A 26,156-nucleotide genomic window follows, 5' to 3' on the forward strand; every position below is an offset into this window, starting at 1 on the left:
ACCTATATGCATTTCCGGTGATAATGCTCCACCCAGTGATTGAACACAAAAACTGCATATACATGCATATGATTACCTGTGTACTATATAAACAAAACACAAAACAAAAATTACATTATGGCTCCAACCCACCGGCCCCTAATTGTTAATGGCAAGAGGGCAGAAACAATTCAATACATATTTACTTAATGGAGCCAACAAATCATTTGAAAATGTATCAATAAACCAAAAACTATAGGTCAGAGGTCACCAGTAGGGTCCGTTTCCATGACTGTTGACTACTTCTCAGGGTTCAAGCATTTAGGAGGCATTGGTGCCTATCAACAACTCAGCACATGAGCTTGGATGTGAGGAATATCAACACCATCCAAGTATGGCCACTTAGCCAGTTCCTCTTCTTGATGATGTTATCTGTGCTTACAGGCATCCTCTTCTGGGTGTAGACCTCTGGTAGATCGTAGAACTGTTTTCCAGTGAGACTTGAAATCTCCAAACCTGTCAACCTGTAGCTGGAAACTGATGCTCTCGAGCCCTTGTTTCTTAGACTGATTTGAGCTTTCGGTCCATTCATATTCAGCTTCCTCATCAGGTTTTCTGAACAAAATGTGGCTGTACTGCCTGGATCAAGAAATGCATACGTTTGTATGACTTTGTCTCCTTTGCTGGACTTCACCTGAACTGGTAGGATGGATAGAATCCCGTCACTATTCCCGGCCCCTGTATGACCACGTGTTTGAAGAGAGACCAGTGCGCTGCTCACCGACGGTTCCTTGGGCTGTTTAGGGTCTGTGTGGCTTGCTCTCACTTTTTGGATGATGTGAAGAACGCTGGGGTGGTTTTGGCTGCACACCTTACAAGTCAAGTGCTTATCGCAGTCCTTGCTCCTATGCCCAATGCGAAGGCAGCCAAAGCAGACTCCTTTCTCTTTTAGAAAATCTATCTTGTCCCTGTGCGTTTTCTCCTGCAATCGTGGACACTGCTCCAGTGGGTGACCTTGAGAGCAACACACACAAACGCTGGTGTTCTTTGCAGATTAACTACTTTGCCGTTGAACCTGGTAAGACCTTCTGGATTCTTCAAATGTAGGGGTTTCAATGGTAGTAACAGTGGTTGCAAAACTGTCTCCTTTAAATCTTGGCTTTGACTGTGATTTCGTCCTGTTCACATTTGTGCTTACTGTAGAGAGTTTTGTATTCTGAATGTCTCCAAAGATTGGGTCAGACACTATTTAGACTTGATGCTCGATGAATGTGACAATATCAGTGAACCGTGCCCTGTGATTGAATCTTTCTAGTATCTCACAGAAACTCTCAATTTTTCTCTTAGCTTGTATGGAAGCTTCAGAATCACTGTTCTCATATTCGCTGGCATATCCAATTCTCTCATGTATTGCACATTCTCCATCGGATTACAACATTCACGCAAAAACAATGCATACGCTTGAAGAGATTTGACGTCCTCAGGTTTTACTACTGGCCAGCTGAGGGCTTTCTCCATGTATGCTGAAGTGATCTTGTGTTCATTCCCAAAGTGTTCCTCTAGCAGATGTTTAGCCATAGTGTAGCCTCTGTCTGGAGCCATATGTTGACAGCTACACACTAGCTCTTTTGGCTGACCTCTCGTGTATTTGTCCAGAAAATACAAACAATCCCCTTTGTTGCTGGCATTGCTCTCCACACAATGTTCAAAGGCTCTGACAAATGTTCTATATTGCAGAGGATCCCCATCAAAAAATGGAATTTCTCTTGGTGGTAGTAAATGAACAGTTTGTTGTTGTATTAGCAATGTTGATATTTCATTTTGCCTTTGCAGTAAGTGGCAGAGCGCTGATGTTTCATCATTTATTTGAAGAGGTAGTTGAGACTGAATGATATTTGGATTTTTTAGTTGCACATGAGGGTCCAAAAGAGGTTTGCTTAATGTAGCCCATAGTTATGCTGCTATAGGTTTAGACTGCCAGGGGATCTGACACACCAAGCTTCTCTCTCTCTCTCTCTCTCTGTGTTTCTCTGTCTCTCTCCCTCTCTGTCTCTCTCTCTCCCTCTCTCTCTCGCTCTCTCTCTCTGTCATATTAATGCAGCTCATTAACTCTGTATCTTCCGGTCCCATTAACATTACTAACCCTATATCTTCCCGGGAGTTCTTGTGCTCCCTTGTCTTGAAGGTTCCTGGGGATCGTTGCTGCAGACCACCTGCTGCTGTGGACCTGCTCGACTGCAACAACTACTAACATCAGCCTTCCCCATAGTATCATTATTGTTGCTGCTAATGCTAATAGTAGACCTGTTGACTTCAACTGTTACAATTACGATTACCTCAGCCTTTATCATTACTCTGCTTCTCTCGCTAATTAATTTATTTATTTATTTAGCCAATCTTCACCCTAGTCTACCACTATTATTGGCATTGTAACCATAAGTATGTGTCTGTTGTTGTTCATGTAACAAGGACATATGTTGTTGTTGTAACAAGAACATATGTTGTTGTTGCTCTCTTTGCCTGTCTCTATCCTGCATCTCCTTCTATCCCATTTTCAGCCCATCCAGTCGAGGCAGATGGCTGTTCAACATGAGTCTGGTTCTGCTCTAGGTTTCTGCCTGTTAAAAGGAAGTTTTTCCTTGCCAATGTGCCGAATTGCTAAGTGCTACTCAAGGTGGATTCATGTTGGGCCTCTCTTTAAATAACTTAACAAAGAGTCGGTCTAGACCTGCTCTTTTTGTAAAGTGTCTTGAGATAACTCTGGTTATGATTTGGCGCTATACAAATAAAATTTGATTTGATTGATTGATTGATTGGCTTTGTTGTTTCATTTAGTTGAACGTCCTGACTGTTGTTTTGTGGTGCATTCCTATATGCATGTTGTTGTTGTTGTTGTTGTTGCATAAGTGGTGGTTGTTGTTGTTGCAGAAGTGGTTGTTGTGAGTCCACAAGGGTAGGTTGATATTCTTTCACCTGTGGGTTGAAAGTGATGGATGTTTCCTTTAACCTTGCTCCTTTTTCACAAGGGTTGAAAGTGGTGGAAGTGTCCTTTAACTTTTCTCTTTTCAAAATGAGATTCCATTCCATTTGATTGTGTATTTGAGAGAGCTTGGTGACTGGAAGCTGATAATACTGCTAATTTATCAGCTGAAGCGGCCATTTCAATATCGAGCTCCAGCCTTTCCTTTCTCCTCCTCAGCTCCTCTGTTTGCTCCTCCAGAGCGTGTTTCTCCTTTAATGCTGCAGCGTGAACTTCAAGCGCAGCTCTCTCTGCCTCAGCCTGAATGCGTGCTGACGCAGTGGAAGATTTACCACTTCTTGAGCTGGCATGACTTTTCCGGCTTGACCTTTTACCAGAAACATTTGTTTCAACATTGGAAATGCTGTCACTGGGTTTCACTTCACTCTCATCACAATCCTCATTGTTCACATTTTCAGCAGGTTTGGGAATGCCTGCATTTGCAAACCACTTGTTCATATCATCAGTAAATTCATTTACACTCAGCAATTTTGCTTTGAACCATATTTCATGTTTCTCCTTTTCTGCAGGGGTTGAGTATTTTAACAGAGATTCATGCGTTTCCTTTGCTTCATTGCACAGAGTTCTGTATTTGTCAAAAGCACAATGCACCTCCATTTCATATTCTCCGTCCTGCATTAACTCTTGAATGGTTATTTTTAGGTTAGATGCTTTGTTTAGTTTTCTAGGACTTTCTTGTTTTTTGCAGCGTTTCCAGTTTATCCAGCAATGCTTTTTGTGTTAGTTTAATGGGACGTTTAGTGACAGATTGTGTTTCAATTTCACTACCGGCCGCGCCCCCACTGGGCTGTGTGTCAGCAGTGGCGGACTCATCAACATTAATACCTTCATTTTGTACCCTTGTATCAAAATCCATAATCAATTAAACACAATCAGAAACACTCTTTCAACAAATACCTTTCACAGATAGACCACCCCACAGTTCATTTAAATACCAGTTTGAACCAATGCATTGGATTTTCAGTCATTATATGTGCACACAACGTTAAAATGGCCATATAGTTAGTAGCGCTACACATACCTCCGGTCCATTCATGTGTTGACAAAAGTGTCCTGGTGGTGGTCCGTGGTCCCGGTTCAGTTCGTGGTTCCTGCCGCTCGGCTAGCAGGCGCTGTCGTGATTGTCCCACATTGTCCAAACGATCAGACTCCAAACACAGAAATCCAGTGATGACGTCCAATCGATCAGCTGTTCCCGTGAACGGCGATCCTGGCAAGTTCCTTAAGCAAGTTTTTTTACTTTAATGAAGAGTCTTTCGATCAAAAACGGATACATTTATTTTAAGCCACTGAGGGGTAAATGGGGAGAACTGGTTCGGACACGTGTTCTGGGCAAAACAATAAACCAATGTCCAATACGCTGTGTATCTTTGAGTGCGGTGACCCATTTATTCACCATCGGTGCACATGCTCACCTTAGCACAGGTAGAAAAAACAGCTTAGTCCATAGATAATTACAGGCAAGTTTCCATTCAACAATTTCGGTTTCAACACCGTACAAACGCTGCCACACTGACACTGTCAAAAAACGGTTTGCTTCCCCTTCACACACCTGCTACTCCTCAACTGGAGCTTACCTATATGCATTTCTGGTGATAATGCTCCACCCAGTGATTGAACACAAAAACTGCATATACATGCATATGATTACCTGTGTACTATATAAACAAAACACAAAACAAAAATTACATTATGGCTCCAACACACAGAATGGGGTCATTTGTCTCTGTATGATGTCTAGTTCAAAAGTTATGTAGATTTTCAATTTTCATCAGAAATCCAAGCTGCAAAAATGGCTGCCAAACAGACCCTTGCGACAATATTTTGAGTTGGGAACATCAAAATTTGTTTACTAGACACCGTGAGGATTACAAAAAACTAAGTAAGAAAAATATATCCACGGGGTGCATGGGGACCCTATCTTCCTACTAGACTAAAAGAGCATTTCATATAATTTGACAAAAAGCAAATCAACTTGAAAACAAGTGCAAAAACACAGCCTCACAGCAAGCTGCTACAAACAACAATTCTCTCCCCCAGTCAATGTCACTTTATTTACCTGTCTTGGGCCCAGCCCTAATTGGATTGAATCATTGCAGTGGTAAGAAAAACCAGAGATTACAACTCCTATATATATATTTAAAAGTTGGACACCAAAACACATGAATACAAATCGATAATATAAAACATGATTATGAAAAACCTGTTTTATTCCCTCAGCTTTGTTGAAACCAAAAACACTACACAAATTGAGGGCTCCACACTGTCTTACTAGGCACAGGTGGCCTCACTAAGCCTAATGACTCTGCTGGCTGAATGAAATGTAGGGAATGCGGGGAAGGTGAAAAGGTATGGTGGAAACCTTTTCACAGTAGCTTTCCCCTACCTAAGAATGAATAAAAAACACTGGCATCAGGCAAAAAGACAAGTAGACAACACCTTCTGAAGGCCTGAAGTAACATCAATGGACCCTCTTCAGTGGTCAGTTGATGTTACTTCAGGCCCTGACAATCTTTTCTTTTTTCTTTTTTTTTCATTTAAAGCCCCTGTAAACCCAAATCCACAAAATCCTTCTGTGTAATTTAGGGTCTTATGTACATACTAGTAAGCATCTTTAAAGTTTTAGAAATGAGTTTTAATCCAAACTCCAGTTATCGCTATTCTTTCTTTGTTAACTTACCTGACATTGGGGTTGAATTAGGCGTGGTTATGTATGATATTTACTTGAACCAATCATCCGCAGTTGTCCCGCCCTCACAGGTGCAATAACACTTCTTGGCTTGCAATCAATCTTCCTCTCTGAGTCTGAGCTAACTCGTGTCCACATACCCTGAACATCTCTGCACATACCTGTTGCAACTAGCTACCTAACGATCGCCTTTTTCCCATCATCAAATCAAATCAAACTTTATTTATATAGCACTTTTCATGCAAAAAGAATGCAATACAAAGTGCTTCACAGAAAAATTAAAATCATATCACCAGAATTAAAAACATATCACAATAATACAAATACTGGAAACTTGCCCCTCCCGACCCACCCGCAGAGGCACACATACACTTTATCACACACAGATACAGACAGACACACATGTACACGTATGCACATACACACTCACACACATACACCCACCCACACACACGCACGCACTCAGGATAAAACATGGTAGAGAGGCATGGCAGGACACTGAGGAACAGGTGAGGAAAACGCCACCTATGGGAGCCATCCGCATCGGGAGGGGTCACAGTCTACGCCTACAGGGAGTGCCACCCACAGAGACCACCCCGACCCGGAAAGACCGGGATAGACTCCGCACAAGGTGCGGAGCCACACGGTCCTCCGGGCCTGAGGGATCTCCAGGACGACGTCCCCGCAGGCAGACCAGACACAACTCCCAGTGTGGAGGGCTCCCATGAAGAAACACTGGAGCTAAAAAGTAAAAGGCTAAAGACAATAAGATAGGCTGAGATAAATGTAAGAAATAAAATGATAAAAATAGAAAAAATAAGATAAAAGCAATAAAGTGCAAAAAGAATTAAGAATAAATCATTAAGATTATTAGATATTAAAAATAGAATAAAATAGTTAAAAGAACAGGATAAATCAGTTAAAAGCCAAGTTGAAAATGTGAGTCTTGAGCTTCTTTTTAAAAATATCAACAGTCTCTGCGGTCCTGATGCTCTCCGGCAGGCTGTTCCACAAGCGTGGGCCACAGTAACTGAATGCTGCCTCACCGTGGGTTTTTGTTCTAACTTTAGGAATGACTAAAAGGCCGGTGCCGGAGGACCTCAGGGTCCGCGAGGGTTGATATGGTAAAAGCAGTTTGGATAGATAAGATGGCGCAAGACCATTAAGACACTTAAAAACTAATAAAATAACCTTAAAATCGATCCTGAAACACACGGGGAGCCAATGCAGCGACTTTAAAACTGGTGTAATGTGCTCCCACCCTCTGGTCCTCGTCAGCACACATGCGGCTGAGTTTTGTAGCAATTGTAAGTTCGAGATAGTCTTTTTGGGAAGACCAGAGAGCAGGGCATTACAATAGTCTAAACGACAGGAGATAAAAGCATGCATCAGCACCTCCGTGTTAGCCTGAGAGAGAAATGGGCGGACTCTGGCAATATTCTTAAGATGATAAAAACCTGTTTTTGTTACGTTTTTAATGTGTGGGATAAAAGTGAGCTCAGAGTCAAAAATGACGCCCAGATTCTTTACGTGTTGTGATGGTTTAAAATCCTGCAGTTTTGGTAAAAGTTTCTCTCTCTTGCCTTCAGGACCAATGATTAAAACTTCTGTTTTGTCCTGGTTGAGCTGTAGGAAATTCTCTGCCATCCATGACTTAATATCTAAAATACAGTTTAAAAGGGTATCAATAGGCACGGCAATGTACAGCTGTGTGTCATCAGCGTAGCTGTGAAAATTGATGCCGTGCCTCCTGATGATGTCCCCAAGTGGAAGCATATAAAGATTAAAAAGAATTGGACCTAAAATTGACCCTTGGGGCACCCCACACCTAATTTCATGTGTTCTAGAGGAACATGTATCCATACTTACAGAGAACGATCGATCTGTGAGATAAGAACTGAACCAATTAAAAACAGTACAGAAGAGGTCGACCAGGTTCCTGAGTCTTTTTAATAAAATGTGATGGTCTACTGTGTCAAGGCGCTTAGATCCAGTAGAACCAAGACTGTTAGTTTCTGTGAGTCTGCGTCACACCTGATGTCATTTAAAATCTTTAAAAGGGCTGTCTCGGTACTGTGGTTCATCCTAAAACCAGATTGATGCTTCTCTAAAATATTGTTTCTATTTAAAAAGTCATTTAGTTGCTTAAAAAACAGTTTTTCTAAAATTTTACTTAAAAACGGTAAGTTGGATACAGGTCGGTAATTATTAAAAATGTTGGGATCTAAATTACTCTTCTTCAGAAGGGGCTTCACTACTGCCGTTTTGAAGGCAGCGGGGAAGACACCCGTCTGAAGAGAGCAATTTACTATATTTAAAATCTGTTCCTCGAAGAATCCATAAAATGTCTTTAAAGTGATGTGGGAATTGGATCTAAAAGGCAGGTTGTTGGGTTTACCTGGGAGAAAACTCGACCAAGTGTCCTTGCATCAACCAGGACAAAACTCTCCAGTGTTTCCTCGGATAAAAGCGACTGTCCAGGTGTGATAAAAGTTACATTCTGATAAAAGACTGGATCTGATGTCGGCGATTTTACTTCTGAAGTGGTCTGCAAAGTCCTCGCAGAGGGCGTCTGTTGGTGACTCTGAGGATTTTTTAAAATTGGTGTTGGTTAAAAGATCGAAGGTAGAGAAAAGAAATTTGGGGTTATTTTTGTTGATGAGTTTTGAGAAATGGGATATTCTTGCCTGTTTGACTGTTTTATTGTACGATTTGAGATGTTCACGAAATATCTGATAATGGACTGTTAGTTTATTTTTTCTCCACCTCCTCTTTTGTTTTTATTGTTTTTGTTAAAAGTGGAGCCACAGAGTCCAAAGCTAATTTCAATTTCCTGTTAAAATTGTCAGCAATAAAATCACAGGGTGCAGGTAAGATTTCAGCAGGAGTGCTCTGTAAAATCTCGATAAAATTTGCAGCCACCTCAGAAGTTATGTAGCGTTTCCTCAATGTTCTCACAGGGGCCTCCTGGTGGTTAAAACTGGCGATGTTAAAATACACACAGTAGTGGTCGGACACAGCCAGGTCAACAACAGAGGACACACCAGTGGAGAGGCCATAGGTTATGACCAGGTCCAGGGTGTGTCCTCTGTTGTGAGTCGGCTGTGTCACGTGCTGGTTAAAATCCATACAATTTAAAAGGTTTAAAAATTCTCTGGACAGTGGGTCCGAGATGTTGTCGACGTGTAAGTTAAAATCGCCAGTTATTAAAATTCTATTGTAGGTGGTGTGTATGATTGATAAAAGCTCTGAAAATTCACTGATAAAAGAAGTGGAGTGATGGGGTGTTCTAACAGTGATGCAGAGAATAAGAGGACTGCTAAAAACAAAGGCGTGATACTCAAATGACGAGTAACTGTTAAAAGAAACTTCCTTTGATGTTAATGTGTTTTTAAAAATGGATGCAGTTCCCCCTCCTCTCTTACCTCCCCTGATAGAAAATAAAAAGTTAAAATCTGGTGGGCAAGCCTCGGTGAGAACAACTGGTGCCTCTGTGCCAAGCCATGTCTCTGTTAAAAAGAATCCCATCTTACTTGCTGTCTAAAATCAGGTCATTTATAATAAAAGTTCTGTTTAAAAGAGAGCGTACGTTTAGCACGGCCAGGTTAATGTTCGTGCTGAACGTACGCTCATGACCACAGGGAGGTGAAATGTCTGCATATACAAGATTGTCTCTGTTAAAACCACTCTGTGTGTGTGCCCGGGGAAAATGTCTGCCTGTAATGGTCTGAATGGGAAAAATGTGCGGTGGGGGTGGTAGAGGTAACTGGGACCTGTAGGGGGAGCTAGTGAGTGTGGGGGTACTGTGAGCAGCTGGTGTTGTGGACAGAGCCACTACAGGCAGAGAAGAAGAAGGAGGCTCAGGTACAGGGGTGTGAAATGTAAATAGTCAATCACGTTGAGTGTATCGGACAACATACTGCATGTTAGCCCTTAACATCGAGCTGCCCAGATTGTTAGGGTGGACGCCGTCATTCCTGTAAAAGGAGGGACGGTTCCAAAACAGATTAAAGTTGTCAATAAAAACAAAGTTGTGAGCTCCGCAGGCGAACCGGAGCCAGATGTTGAGGTAGCGGAGCCTGCTAAAACACTCATCCCCGCGGGACAGAGTTGGCAGGGGACCACTGATAAAAACAGCCTTCCCACAGTTTTTTAAAAGGCTAAAAAGGTCATCGAAATCCCTTTTCGTCAACTCCGATTGCTGACGATTCATGTCATTGCAGCCCACATGGATTATCACCCGTTTTATGGAGGATGGAAGTGAGTGCAGCAGCTCAGGTAGTTTCTCCCGGATGCCCTGGACTGTGGCTCCAGGAAAACAGTATGTAGTGGCATTAAAAAAAGCGAATGTTCCTGGTGATGCTGTCCCCCACTATCAAAGTGGTCGGGGGGAGAAGGGGACGAAGAGGAGACAGGTGGGAGGACCTACGTGAGGACGGTGCACCCCCCACAGTGCGTGGCTGGGCAGACGAGTGTGGCGAGCCAGCCACGGCCATGTCCACGGATGCTGAGCCAACAGATTGGGAAGCCGCAGGGTGTGGCTGGCTGGTCGTGACCGGGGACCTCTGCAGCGAAGTGATGGTTCCTTTCCTAGCAGAGGGGACCCCTGCTGCCTTCGGATGGATGGGTCCTCCGGAGTTTCTCTTCCTCACGGCCTCCTTTAGCAACCTGCGGCGAGCGGAGGAGGAGGTGGACTTGACCGCCTGCGATGGAAGCTGAGGAGAGGGTCCAACCAGAGAAGTCCTGCATGCTCAGAATGCCGAACCTGTTGGCCAGCGGGAGGTCCAAAGGTGGAGAGAAAGGGGCGGGAAGCTTTGCACGGTGTTTATCCCTACATGCCACCGACCAGGGCTCCGGCTGACGTGGAGTCGAACTCACCGGGGCTTCCACGTCAGCTCCGCCGACACATGCCTGTGTCTCCACGGGTACCTGGCAGTCAGTATAGCCGGCCGTTGCTTTGGGCTTCGCTCCCAGACGAAGCCACGGATCCTCCTGCAGGACTGAAGCGGCCTCGGGCTCTGGAGTACCGGTGATCGTGGATCCGGACCACGGCACAGTGTGATCATTATAGAACAGTTCTGAAGTTGGCGCGGAGCAGTGAGAACAGCAGGTCCCATTTCGGTAGCCATCTCCAGACGAGCTCAGGACTGCAAGGTGTTTCGCCTGGGCCGTGGCAACAGTGGAAAACCCCAAGATGAGCTTATCTTTCTCTCTGAGCTCGGCCTTCATTGAAGCGATGCTTTTCTTCATCATTGAAACGGTAAGGCAGCAGGAGGCGCACTCAGATCCATCAGTAGCCATAGCCCTCCGTCCGTAATATAGTAAATGTGATAAAAGTCCAGAATCCTCAGCAGTCCGTAAAAGCAGTAAAAAGTTGTAAAAATCCGCAGCAGGGAGTAGAATCCGTAAAAGCACTGATCACTTAAGATAAAAGAAAAGCGATGCAGTAGCTTGACAGCTGACAGCGCATACCGGCGTTTTCACAGGCCGGAAGACTTACGTGTTGTGGAGTTGGCCTATAACTTCACAACGAAGCGTGCGATTACTAAAAGCTTTTGTCCGGTTAAAACAGGATAGGATAACATAAACGAGGCTAAAAACTGTGACAGTAAAAATGGCTTAAAACGTGGGTAAAACGCCAATACTGACAGAGCCTCTTACCGAACTTCCCTCCACTTGTACGGAAGCCCAAGTGAGTCATCCTGCCTGTGTGTGCTGTGCCCAGCTGCAACGTGTCATTCTTTTATTTTCCAACTGCGGAGGACTTGGAGAAGCAACATGTTTCCGCTACATACATTTAGTGAATTGTTGCCTCCGCTGCTTCAGATTTCTAAGAAGTTGTAATTAAACGACTCTTTAGAGATTTCCAATCCAGAGCAACGATTGTCCATCCTCTCCTCATTGAGGAAGATCACTGAAACAGTGACAGGAGTCACAGGACATCAATCACTTGCAAAATCATGGCAACCAAATCAACAACAGCAGAACCAGTTTACTTCTAACGGCAAAAGAGGGTCCGCTACGCATCGCTGACATCGGCATACACATGCATTTCTAATACGTAATGTAAACAATCCACGTGCCCGTATCAGCTGTGCGCTCAGTATCAAACTTTCAGCTCCCTGGCGATCTCCCTCCAGCCAGCTGCACAATATTATACTGAAATGAGGTGATAATGTCTTTCTAACTCTGCACGTCCCTACCTTAAATACATTTATTGTCATGGTTTATAAAGCTTATAAAAGGAGATGTCATTTGGTAACAATCGATCGTTTAGATCACTACATCATTAATAACGTCCCTCGTGCACACGTGACTCACGTGTTGTGAGAACTAAATTGCGAGAGAAAATATGTAACTTTTGTGACTTAATTAAATAGACTGCTGATGAAGACAGTTAACACAGCAGACAGAGAGACAGACAGAAAGATCAGGGCGGGGCCAGAAGCTGTGCAGAGAGCAGAGGTGCAGGTGTGTTGGTGGGACTGAGGCAAAGTGATCAGATTAAAGTAGCTTGTGAATTAAAACTTAATGAGGTGAGGAAGAGAGTACAATTAAACTGTGGAAGTAAGAAACAACCATCTAGAAAGAGGGTAAGTCTACATGTTATGTGCTTCTCACAGAAATCATTGATATGTGAGATTAATTGAAATCAATTGATCACAAAGCCTGTAATTAATTAGATTCATTTTTTTAATCACCTGACAGCAATAGTTTTGATATGATGTGCACATGCGCACATACCTGGGTGGTACAACAAACCCTCTACCCTGCTGCTGAAAGTCCTAGAGGAAACACTGCTTTCATGAGAACGCGGACATGAGAACGCGGACAGGCGGAATCAACATGGGAGCTGCCACACCTACACAGTCCTGAGAAATGGTCTGAATAGCCTAATGAGCTGTTTTTCAACAAGGTTTTCTTGTGGTTCTGAACATTAATTTTACTCAGATTGTTGTGAATACTTTATGACATCACAGCTCTGATATCATATATGCATTTTTGCCATTTGAAGCCGAGTTTCCAGGGCCTTTAAGCATTGGCTTGGAACTAAAAGTTCCTGGAACTTTTGGTCGAAAAGCACCTAAAGTCTTTTCCTATCAGAAGAATTTGAGACTTCCTTATTTCACCAAGCTGTCCTGCTGACTTGCAGAACCTTGTCCTCATTTTTGTTGCTTTGGGTATGCCAGAGCTCTTCCTGGTAAAGGTTTGTCTTGTTTAAATGGGGACTCCCTAAAAACGAAGTACTTCATCCAGGGCCTTTTGTTCAGATGCACGTTTTGTTGTTGGTAAGATTAAATATACAATATAATATAAATAAATATACATAATAAATATATATGTATATATCTATATATATCTCTCTCTCTATATATATATATACACACACATATATATATATTTTAGGGCTGTCAAATTTAAAGCGTTAATAACTGAGTAAGTCTACATGTGATGTGCTTCTCACAGAAATCATTGATATATGCGATGATTGCCATGTTATGCTTTCAGCATATTTTTTGAGCATGCAGTACCTTTGAGGTTATTCTGTAGAATATTCTGGACAGTATTTGTCATTGTTTTGGAATGTTGCAGTAATAATAAACAACATTTGCATCAAGGAAGCATATTTGTCCATTCCCATGTTGGTAGGAGGATTAAAAACTTAAAAATATCTCTTTAAGGTACAACAGGTAAAAATGTGCAATTAATCAAGAGTTAACTATGGACAACCACGCGATTAAATATTTTAATCGATTGACAGCCCTAATATATATATATAATATAAATATACAGGAGACCTTACGCCTATTTGTAACTTCTAACAGAGATTATCTTTATTTGTCTTTGTTTATCTATCATTACGCACTTAGATGTTTGCTCCTTGTAACATAACTGGCGACGACTAGACTTCCTGCAGACAAACAAATTTACAAAATGCAAAAATGTGTAAAAGTCTATTCTACCACTGCTTTAACACAGACGGAGGGTTTGTCACTTGCTTATGTAACAGTTTTGATGCCTCTAGGAATTCATTAAATCAATGTTCAGTTTACTTCACTTCTGCAGAACAGCTCAAAGTCCCACAGTGTGAAATCTGGGGAAACAAGGTTGTTGTAAATCGTATGGCCGATGGCAGACATAATCTAAGTTGTTTTTGAGTACATTTAAAGTTGGTATATGTTAGAGAGAGAAATTATGGAGGAATGGAGTCCCGTCCTGCTCTGTGTGACCCAAGTTCTTTCTCCCAAATTCATTATTGTTTCATAGGCATATTTTTATGAATCATTTGTTTCTGTTGCCAAAAAAAAATGGGAATTCAATTTTGCAGTGGTATATAAATACTATGTTGATTAGCAGTCAACAGAACAAATCATTATTTTAAGATCCTGACAACCTCATACAAAGTCAGCATACTGCTGAAGAACAGACACTCCGTTTCTAGATGGTTTGTGCACAACAGACAATTTTGCATTTGTTGAGGCCATGCTCTGTTCAGGACCATATTTTAAAGCATTAAATAAATTGCATCTCTGGTTGTTATATTTGTTTGGTAAAATGACTCATTGATTGGCAGGTCCAGAGGGGGCCAACTTGTTCATTTACCACCTGCCCCAGGAGTTTGGGGACCAGGACCTGCTCCAGATGTTTATGCCCTTTGGAAATGTCATCTCTGCTAAAGTCTTCATTGACAAACAGACAAACCTCAGCAAGTGTTTTGGTGAGTTCACTCTAAAATTATGCCTTCTGATGATCAATAAAATATCAGTTCCCCCAGGTTGTTACAGATCCAGACACAACAGTGTTTAGTTTTCTAACGTTCGTGAATCCCATGGTCAAAGCCTGCTAGTAATGCCAGGGAGATTTACGCTTTTGGTCTAAAAATTTTATTATTTTGTATAAAACCTCATCCTTTATATTACCACTCAACATCGCCCAGGCGTCAGAATGAAAGTAGGGCTTTTTCAATTGAGAGCTGAGTAATTGTTATCAAATTTCATTGTGGCTCAGCTTCTTCAGAAGTATTAGACCAGCTTTATGACTAGTTGAGGGTATTTTTATTAATGGTAATATTGACTAGTTGGATATTATTCCTGTACTCTGTCAAATGATTGGCAGTTTTAAAACCTTCAGTAAGTAAACTCTTTGCTCTGCTCCAAGTAGTGTATATAGTAGTTTATAGTTGACATGTTGGCTTGGAAAGGTTTTCTCCCATTTGATTTGGTGAGGCCAAATTAGCCCGAATTTCCCCTCTGGGGATCAATAAAGAATTATCCTAATTGGAGGCTTCAGCAAGACAAGTTACTTGTGTCTGCTTGAATCCTACACCATTTCAGTGAAAGCTATAGACTGTATTTAGGTAGGGGTCATAGCCACAGTGACGTTTGTTGACTACTGACTACCGAGTTTGGGATTGAGGCCATGGTTTTTAGGAGCCAGATGGGACCATATGTGGATGAGGAGGCTGAAACGCATTTCTACGTCTCTGTTGTTGTTTCCATTGTAGCAACTTTTCAATCAAAGGTAGCCATGCACTAAAGCATTCCCTGCTTTATTGTCTATTCTACTCTGAATGGGACCATAGCATACAAGTTAACATTTTATGCATAAGCTTCATGTTTGAAACCAAGAAACTTCTGCTTCAACTTATATACAGTCTATGTTTGAAACTGATGTGTAGCCATGGTAACATACTTGCTTTGCAAGGGTTATAATAGCAGAGTGGTGCGAAGTTGAAACAGACTAAGCACTGCATTGAGAAGACCTGTCGTCTATGTTGATTAGGCACCACTCCAGGGATGTATAATTAAGACCATGATACTGGACCCAAAATGCACTCAGCAGCACAATAAGAATTCTCACCTGGGGCACCTTAAAAAAAATCTAGCTTCCAGGTTTGTGTCCCACTGAATGTATCCAGGTCTTAATAATAAATCCATACTCTTAAGTCTAATACTTGCAAATGTTATATTACTCCTGGGAAACGCTGTTAAGTGCTTTGCAACAGTGCTAGCCCCGACTGTGGCACAAACAAGCAAGAGATTTCCAAGAATAAGACTGGCTGTGAACAGAGTACGATCTGGGAGCGTGGTGAAATTGGAGCCCAGTATTTGAAGTAGAGTTGATTGAAGATGGTTTGCAGCTGCCCAACCCCTGCAGACCTGATTCCACTCCTGTAATCAAACACACAGACAGAGAGAGAGCCTACTTGCTAGGAAGAGGTAGAGGGCATGACATAAGGACACTTCGACATGTAGACCAGTAGGAGCTGGGGATCTTATTGCCAGCCTTCTGATTGGAGGACCACCGTCTCTACCTCTGAGCCACAGTGTACCCAGCTCAGCGCTCACTGGATCCGAGCAGCTGCTGTTTCTAAGCTGTTTTTAAGCTATAGTCTATTGCTGTTCTGAGTGTTTTTATTTCTCCTTCAGGCTTTGTGAGCTATGACAACCCCGTATCATCCCAGGCAGCCATCCAGTCAATGAATGGTTTCCAGATCGGTATGAAGAGGCTGAAGGTGCAGTTGAAGCGCTCAAAGAATGACAGCAAGCCCTACTGAAGGTGTTGAGGCACTGCAGACTTAGTTAGGCAGGGTGGTTTTATGGTAAGTGGAGTATGAATAACCAACTAAGACTAGTCCACTCAGAACAAGTCTGTGCATTAGGTAAATGTCTGCTGCATTACCTCCCCTGGTAATTATTGTTACAAGTCCAGGCAAAGAGACACTTGAAGCTATATGCAAGATTGTTCAGGCTAGACTGGAATCCTTTGTGTTTTTTGTGGTTTATGCACTTTGTTATTGTTCTTACAAATATGACAAACAGGTGTATTTTATTTAAGTTGAAATGTTATCAGTTTGCTGTGGTACAAAATGCACATATTTATTGTTAGGGTGTTGTGCGTTGATATTCAGTTGTGATCTTTTGTTCTTTCTGTTGACCTTCCCTCGCTTTACCCAGATCCAGCATAAAAGTCTGGAAAATACACAATTCTAATAGATAAGGAAACCAAAACCATTACTAGGCTTTTTTTTGCATTTTCACAAACCAAAATGTTGTTCTTCCTCCTAATGGATAAGGTTCATGTATTATCTTTTAAAATGAAGCCAATGGATGTGGTATACACCTACATAAGTTAGACTGTTCAGGATAAGGTAAGGTAAAGAAGCCTGTGTTTTTCATGAGGAAGAGCCCCACCAAATCACGCACATAGCTTTATTTGGCTTTTATTTGTCCTCATTTTATATTTGCTAAAGACACTTCTGTTGATGGAGAGAGAGAGGAGCTGTTGTACTCAGATATGTGTCTCTGTTTACTTTTCTCAGAAAGACAATAAGATACACTTATCAATAGAGATCATGTGGATGGGTACACATTAAGTTTGTGTTGAATACAAAACACAGGCAGTAAATGCTTTCTGCATGAAATGGACTTCAGCATGCATATTGTTTTTTATCTTTATCTATAGGACTAAACACAAGACTCCCTAACAACAGGGTATTTTGTTAACATGGGCGTTTTTCTTTTTCAGGAAATAGCAGTTCATGCTTCTGGAAGCACTTGATTGTCAGAGGAAAATACAAAGTAACCAATATACAAAGTTGTCATATTATTAGAGCCCAAATGAAGATTTAAGGTTTATAAACAACTTTTTTAAGGTAACTGTTTTACTTATTTATCCAAAAAGTAAAGAGACAACTCAATGTGAGAGGGCATATACGCATATCTGGCTCACAACTCTCAGTGTAAGCCAGGACATAACACATCTCCCCCAGGAGATATGCCATGGTTTTAGGGAGCCACAACAAAACAAGGTCAAATTTGGTTAAGGCACCTCCTGCAACTTTGAGTTTCAGGTCAGGGGTTGATCTGGTGTGGTTGTGAAGATAAGCTGTCAGGTGAAGCTAGTGTTACAGTGAAATTTGGCAATAAAAACAACAGCTACTTTTCTGCTATTCCTCTACTTCTTGGCTAGCTGATCTATTGAGGGTTACGCCACTATGTCTCTTACTGAATATCTTCTGTGATTGGATAATTCATATACATGCCAAATTGATCAAGACAAAACTGTTTTTTTTATACAGCTTGGAAGCGAGAAAATGAGGTGTATATTTAAACTATGATGCCTTTTCTATTTTTATATAGGTTTTCTACTTCCCCTTGTGGTGGGAAATTATTTATTGCCAAAATTATTTATCTGAATCAAAAATATTTTGACAAACAAAAGTCCAACAACTCTGTATGATCTCCTGGTGTGTGTCCTCTCTTGATGTTAACCATTGTTTCCTTTTGGTCATGTGTACTTCCTGTCACTGTGGCATGGACTGTGTGTGTTGGGTCCATCAGGGCTGCTGCAGACTTGAACGAGTCTCCTCTCTTGTCAAGTAGTAGGATCTGGACATTGTTTCTTTGGCTCCATAAAAAGGATATGATGACTATTTAGTATCTTAGTACTATGTTTGGAGAAATTGTGGAGGCTTTCAAAAAGGCAGAGAGCATAGTAATTGTAAAATTGAAAATAATATACACGTAAATGGAAAGACAACATTTACATCACTTCATTGTAAATCATGCACATATATTGGTTGGCTGACGTTATCACTGGATATGGGCCTATCAGTATATGTTTTAAGGTGTGTGCCAACTCAAAAGCCTTTTTTTACAGAACATTTAATTTAGAAAACAATGCTTGGGCAGATTTAGACATTGTGTCATTAAGTAGTTTGTCCAGCCAGCGTGCATGCTCTGAATCCACAGTTTACAATCCTCTTAGCATAACTGCAGATCAGACAGTGGTTCACAGGAGGATTTGTTGAAAAAGTAAAATATTAATATTCTTTGTAAAAATTATTTGTTTTTAGAAAGCAGTCTTTTGTGTACCATTGCATACTTAGATCTTTGCAAAATCTGTGTACAGCCCAGAGGGGAAAAAGTCAATATTTAATTTAATAATATTTATATAGAATCCGATTGAATCGGTCGGTGAATCCCCCCTCTGAAATCAGAATCGTAATCTACTGAAAAATCAAATTGTCTGCATCAAATTGTATGCAATGATTTTCTCTCCATTCAAAGTTGGTTTCAATTAATTCATTTATGGCTTAAAAACAATGTCAAGAGTCTGATACTAATTTTTTTATTTCTACAACTCAGAATGAACTGGAAATGAGTCAATGCCTGAAGTAGTCGAAGACCTACATTCTGGGCCTGGTTGTTCAAAGGTTATCTGATTGGATTGAAGCTATTGGATAGGATCAAAACTTGAAAACGGGTTGTTCAATTGATTATGTAATCGGATAAAATCAGGTAATCTAATCTTGGCATTAAGCTGGATAAAACCTCCAGTTTGTATTGTTCAAAGTTTTTGAGTAGGACGGACAACTTTGATCCAAAAAATCTGGATTATCCTGATCCAAGCAGAGAGGTGGCTGGTTACAGGAGCAAAAAGTAATACAAATTGTAAGTAGGTCAAACAAAACACAATTTTTACAATGATGTTGATGCTTACTGACACACTGACATTTGGCCCTTGCATTGCTACGGTGACATAGTAGATTAAGTAGACATTAGGGCTGGATTTAGGTTAAGGACTTTGTCCCTATAATATATTTCACCAAATAGTTGTTAATATCAAACATAAAATATTCATATTAAAAGCAACTGTCAGGATCTACAATTTTGTGTGGATTGTGGTGCCCCCTGTGGACAAAGTATGTAGTATAAAGTCCCATTTAGAGCACTGGTAATCCGGATTTGGTCATCCTTATAAATCTGTATCTGAATAGGGTGATCCCTTACAGTTATCTTTGAAAAACTGGGATAAAAGTAAGATGGGTTATCTGATCCTGGATAGAAAAAAAATTGGATTTCCAAATCAGGATAATTCTTAAAAAAAAACAAACTTTTGAACAACCGAGCCCAGATATCTAAAACACACCCCATGGGTTTAGAGATTGCATACTCCAATCCTGGACATATCCTCTGATGACAATTAAGCCCCTGGTAGCAATGGAAAATATTAAATGGATGACACCACTGCATGAGGGGAAGCAACATTAACCCAGTTGAAGGGTTAATGTTGCTTCCCCTCATGCAGTGGTGGCAGCAGCAGTTATTCAGGAACCTGAAGGCTGTTCGTCATGATAAAGTCATCCAGTGCTAAGGCACTGCCTGTGGCCGTCGTGCGGCCAAAGGAAGTACAACGTGAGATACAGATGTAACTATGGTTCCCCCCAGGTGTGCTGTGTCTTTTTTGATTTAATATACTGGACCCGCGCGTTAGTGAGACAGATCAAATCCAGTGGTTTTAGCTAACCTGGACTGGCTCCCAGTGTCTTAAAGGGTCTATCTTCATGTACCATTGCAAAGCTCACAAAAGTACAAAGCTCATTTCCAAAGCTTTAATAGTTGGGGAACAGCCTTTATTACTGATGAATAATTATTATTATTATTTATTACTTAGGATATTATTCAGGAATACAAATGGCAGAGGTGCATGGTGTGGCCCAAGCAGCTACAGCACAAATCTGACTTAAAGGCATGCTGCACAGGGCTGTCCAGAAAGTGGAGACACTCCTTGTTAATGGCCACTAACATTCAAGGGCAAAGGCAGACCCTTTTACCTGTATGACTGACCAATTACCTCAAATACCTGGCATGCCCTATCCTATGGCCCTCATAGGAGACAAACAGACAATCGGAGCTGTGAAAGCCAGATGTCGCATATACAAGGCCATCACCAGGCAGATGTGGAGTCATGCACTGCCAGCTCAATGATCTGATTAGATTGGGCAGGTGCCAACCTCTCTTTCACTGACTGGACATTAAGCTCACTAACACGTTTTGCTGATGCCATAGCAATAAGAAAAGCAACCTTTGCTGAAGACCACTTTAGCCCTGACTGCTCTAAATGCTCAAAGGAGGGAAGCCAGGAGGTTCCAGCACCAGAAGCAATTCCCATGAGGGAACCTTGACAACTTGCAGGGGGTTTCATCACTGGGCTAATTTTAAGAAACCAGATCACCAGCGGATAGGACCTCATGGTCTGGTTATCTACTCTATGATGCCTGGCCAAAATCGCCGCAACATATAACCCAAGAGTAGAAGCAGAGAGATTCTTGTCAAATAAAGACACCCCACTATCAGTGGAAATGGTAGGAAGGCATACAGGAGACAGGAGGAGACCTGGCCTTGGGTGTGCCTTAGTGTCCTGTCTCAATGGACTCCATCAAGGTGAACCATAAAGGCCAGTGTGTTAAAGACTCTGTGGGGAACAGGTCTACTTCTGCTCTGCCATATTTGCGCCACATTTCTTCTACCACCTCTGGATGGACTCTCCACTCCCCCCAAGGGCGGTTTTTGGTGTGAGAGAAAATCTGCTACGCATTCTGTGAGGCTAGAAAAGCAGAGGAAACCCATACAAGGAGCTACCATGCAACTTGTAGCAACAGATACAATCTGGTGCCTTCTTGACGATTGACATGGTGCCCTCCATTCCAGGTTGAAGCATCAGTCACTACCATCTCTTGATGAGAGGGTATCAAAGTCATTGAGAAGCCCCCAGCCAGTAATGCCTTGTCTCTTTGTGGCTGCAAGATGAGGTATTGACAGGACACTCTGACCTTCTTAGATCTGTGAGACCTTGTATCTAAATGGGGCCATTAATCCACACTTGGAATGGCCACAAGTGCAGGAGGTCCAGTGGCAATCCTGAAGTCACAAACGTCAGTAGCTCCACTCCATCAAACTATCCTTTGGCTGATTGTGAGACATCTCTTGGCATTATTGACAGTGAAGCCCAGCAATCTCACATGACTAAGAAGGGCAATTGTATCCTGCTCTGCTTGTTCCTTTGTTTGTAGCACAGATCAGCCATTCCTTTTAAATAAGAAAGGATTTGCATACTGTTGCCATGCACAGTTGGAAGTCCTGTAAAGGGCGAAATCTACCCTCTTTTAAGATCCGAAAGAGTAGAACCCTTAAGACACAGCAAGGTTGATCATGCTGAAAACTGGGGACCAGCATCAGATCTTAAGATTGTACCCTCGGCTAAGTGTGGCCACCACCCAAGGGTCTGTAGTACAGCTTTCCCAATACCAGAAGTGCTGCTGGGAGAATCATCTGACAGCCCGCCCTGAGGCAGCCAACCCCTCTTGTGCAACGTGCCGGCCTTGGGGGATTTGACAGCATTGATCAGACTGCTCAAATGAACAGGAGGTCCTTGGGTAGCCACGAGGATGCATGGGCAGATGACAGCAACATGTACCATAACCCTGCTGAGGTTGACGCCATGGTAGGGATGTTGTGCCTGCTGCGCAACTAGGCCAAACAGCCCTCTTAGGACTACTGGGAGAGAGCAGAGAGCTCAATGGCATGGCTCTGAAATGGGGGACTATGCCAGCCACACCTGGCAGCAATCAGGGTAAGCACTGACATCAGTTAGCCAAGCTCCCTGGTCATAAATGCCTGCAGGGATGCATCACTTAGGTTTTTGACAGAAGCATACACACTATGCCTGTGGGATACTGACTGGGTTTAGGCGCTGAAGGTTAAGGAGCTCTGCCTTAACCTCAGTAAATTCTAAAGCTAGCTTGTTGACTTTAGTTGCCTGGGCGGAGTGTCCAGGCCCACTCTGTGCAATTATTGCAATGATTTTCAGACAGCCCTTCACTCAAGTGTTTAAAGCCCCTGGAAACTCAGCTTGAAATAGCATAAATGCATATATGATATCAGTTGTGACTGTGTCATAAAGCATCCACAAAAATCTGAGTGAAAATAAAGGTTCAGAACCACTAGAAAATCCTCTTGAAAAACAGCTCGTTTGGCTGTGCAGACAATTTCTCAGGACTTTGTAGGCGTGGCAGCTCCCGTGTTGATTGACACCTGCCGGGGTCCGCCTGTCCGAGTTCTCATGGCAACTGTCAACACAACAGTGGCGCATGGGAAAGCAGTGTTTCTTCTAGGATTTTTTTCAGCAGCAGGGTAGAGGGTGTTGTACCACCCAGGTATGTGCGCATGTGCACATCATATCAAAACTATTGCTGTCAGGTGATGAATAAAAAAAATTAATCTAATTAATTACAGGCTTTGTAATTAATTTATTTCAATTAATCTCATCTATCAATGATTTCTGTGAGAAGCACATAACATGTAGACTTACCCTCTTTCTAGATGGTTATTTCTTACTTCCACACTTTAATTGTACTCTCTTCCTCACCTCATTAAGTTTTAATTCACAAACTACTTTAATCTGATCACTTTGCTTCAGTCCCCCAACACACCTGCACCTCTGCTCCCTGCACCACTACTGGCCCCGCTCAACCCCCCGTCTCTCTGACTGCTGTGTTGACTGTCTTCATCAGCAGTCTTTTTAATTAAGTCACAAAAGTTACATATTTTATCTCGCAATTCAGTTCTCACAGCACTTGAGTCGCGTGTGCACGAGGGACGTTATTAATGACGTAGCAATCTAAACGATCGATCGTTATCAAATGACATCTCCTTTTATAAGCTTTATAAAGCGCGACAATCAATGTACTTACAGTAGGGACGTGCAGAGTTAGACAGACAATATCTCCTCATTTCAGTATAATATTGTGCAGCTGGCTGGAGGGAGATCGCCAGGTAGCTGAAAGTTTGATAATGAGCGCACAGCTGATACGGGCACGTGGATTGTTTACACTGCGTATTAGAACTGCGTATGTATGCCGATGTCAGCGATGCGGAGCGGACCCTCTTTTGCCGTTAGAAGTAAACTGGTTCCGCTGATGTGGTTGCCAAGACTTCACAAGTTTACTGTTTCAGTGGTCTCCCTCAATGAGGAGAGGATGGACAATCGTTCATTTGCAGCGGAAATCTCCAAAGAGTCGTTCAATTACAACTTCTGAAGCAGCGGCTGCAACAATTCACTAAATGTATGTGGAGGAAACACTGCTGCTTCTCCAAGTCCGCCGCATTTAGAAAATAAAAGAATGACACGTTGTCATCTCAGATGGTGGATGTGCACCCGGGGACAGCACACACAGGCATGATGGGGAAAAAAGGCGATCGTTAGGCAGGTAACTGCAACAGGTATGTGCAGAGATGGTCAAGGTATGTGGACAGGAGTTAGCGCAGACTCAGAAAGAGGGATTGATCGCCAGCCCAGAAGTGTTATTGCACCTGTGAGGGCGGGACAACTGCTGTTGATTATTTCACGATTGGTTCGAGAAAATTTATGACAACATAAATATCTTCACTGACCACGCCCCATTTAACCCCAGCGTCAGGGAAGTTAACAAAGTAAGAATAGCAATAACTCCAGTTTGGATTAAAAGTCATTTCTAAAACTTTTAACATGCTTACACGTATGTACATAAGACTTTAAATTGCATAGTGAGAAGGATTTTGTGGATTTGGGTTTCCAGGGGCTTTAATACAAAACCGACATAGCCGGACACATACGTTTGTTCAGTTTCCCAAAACTCAAATCAAATTAACTCCCTCAGTACCAAGCAAAACACTTACTGGGAAGCATTCACTGCTACGAAGAGGGCAAACTAAATAAGAAGGTTTTCCAAATGCAAATCAAATCATATTGCATCCAAAAGTGATGCCACATGCCAAGTAGCAGACTCTTTACCATTCGCTCGCTCCCATTGTTGTTAACGAATTACTTGCCAGGGAGTATTTCTACCTATACATCACTGTAAAGTGGGTTTCTGGTTGCAACAAGAGGAAAAGCTTATCATTGCAGCAATGATGTTCTAAAAGTACTGGTGAAAACACTGGTCTTTCAGCTTTCTCTTCCTATTTAAGGGTGTAGCAGTGACTGTAACTCAAACCATGCGGTACGGACGGCACTGCCTCTTGTGGTCAGGAAAAATGAAATAGAAGTAGGCTGATATACTCTCTCTCTTGCTGTAATTTAGTACATTGCTGTTCTAGTTAGAAGCCTTGCAGCAGAGTTCTCAATACATTTTTGTTAAGTTAGCCTGAATGTTATTAGCTGTGATGTAGTGTGCTGGACTGTAGCAACTTCAGCACAGTTGGGGGGCCTGGTGTGAAATGCATGTTGTGCATTGCTGTTGTCATCATTTACATCAGTTCGTGGTAGGATGTTGCTCATCCTCACTCTATCCCTCACACTTACTGTTAAGTGTTTACTGATCATTCTTGGTTTTCTCTCTCCTGTCTGTGAGTCATTGTTGTTTAACCCAGGTTTGTTTCCCTGTTGTTCTTTTTCTTTTTCCTTTCTCTAGATCTCTTCCCGTTTGCCCTAGCATGTTGATGTGGCGTCACAGTTCATCGTCCAATCCTTGTCTCCTACACTTATCAGATGATTCCAAATTCACCTTTGACCTTGTTGTTTTTAACATTCATAACCAGGAGGTTCTGTTTTGTTGGTTCCCATATGTCCTCAGTGCTGCCCACTGTGGCACTAGAAAGACTGCCACTGAACATTTTTGAAAGTTAAAAATATTACTAGAAAAAAAGAGAATTTAGTTTCCTAGAGCTGACTGACAACCAGTAGGTTTTTGCAGAATCAATGTGACGTGAGTCAAACCTTAACCTTTGGTTTAACACTTGTGTTTTAGGGCAGTCCTTCCAGTGCTCCCGTCATTTTTGTGTGTGTGTGTGTGTGTGTGTGCGCGTGCGTGCGTGTGTGAGAAAGCATCCATAATCTCTTCAAACGACTTTTTGTTTAAGTGTTGATTGTTTTGTGTGTTTAAGTTTTCACGCAAATTAGTGATCATTTGTTGTTGGGCATTTGTTATTAATTTCTAGACTAGCTAAGGGTTCATCCTCCAAATTTTCCATTTGAGTGCTGTAACATGGAGGTAGTGTTAATTGTCCGTGTACATAAGAGTAGTTTTTACTTTTTTCCTCACGACCCCAAGCACACCATGCAGTTCTGCCCTTTTTTTGTGGAGAAAACAGACAGACACTTTTGTCACTATATATTTAGTATGCATGTTTTTTTTTATAACTGCACTGAAATTCTTGGCAAAAATATCATCTAGTTTGTGTAAGTTAAAAATGATGAATAAACTGGTGCCAAATGTTTTGCACAATCACTATTCTCCACTTTTATTGGACTTACTTAACTGGTAAGACTGGTTGTAGAAGGTGGTAGCATCATGTAAACTACCAGTCAAAAGTTTGGACACACTTTCCAATTCACTTGTATGAGAAAATGTGTCTAAACTTTTGATTGGTTGTGTATAACATGCTTTAAGAACTGACTCGGGGAAATAAAGAGACTTCAAGTGCTCAAAAACCTAACAAGTGGCCCACTTATAAGCAGGGGTGTGTATACTGTTTGTGTATTTTTCATTGAATATAATGGCAGCAAAGTGATGCCTCCAAAGATGAGGACTTTTGACAAAAGAAATAGTAAAATCTTGTTATACTGTATGGCAGCAGCTAGCTAGCAGTCCCTCACTGGACATCCTGTGTTCACTCAAGAACG

At 41.9% G+C, this 26,156-nt stretch overlaps 1 protein-coding gene across 1 annotated transcript in view; it reads left to right on the plus strand.

Annotated features, from left to right (window-relative positions):
- celf1 (cugbp, Elav-like family member 1) overlaps positions 1 to 25,761 on the plus strand; it is a 91,308-nt gene extending 65,547 nt beyond the window's left edge. Inside the window, exons 13-15 of the mRNA XM_069662590.1 lie at positions 14,284 to 14,427; positions 16,139 to 16,311; positions 24,946 to 25,761. Coding sequence (XP_069518691.1) covers positions 14,284 to 14,427; positions 16,139 to 16,266 — 272 coding nt within the window. The 3' untranslated portion in view covers positions 16,267 to 16,311; positions 24,946 to 25,761. The remainder of the gene's footprint in view (positions 1 to 14,283; positions 14,428 to 16,138; positions 16,312 to 24,945) is intronic.
- The last annotated feature ends 395 nt before the right edge of the window (positions 25,762 to 26,156 follow it).

The sequence above is a fragment of the Semicossyphus pulcher genome, unplaced genomic scaffold (genome assembly GCF_022749685.1).
Source record: "Semicossyphus pulcher isolate SPU_LCO1_2020_fin unplaced genomic scaffold, fSemPul1.0.p SCAF_1, whole genome shotgun sequence".
NCBI classification, from domain to species: Eukaryota; Metazoa; Chordata; class Actinopteri; order Labriformes; family Labridae; genus Semicossyphus; species Semicossyphus pulcher.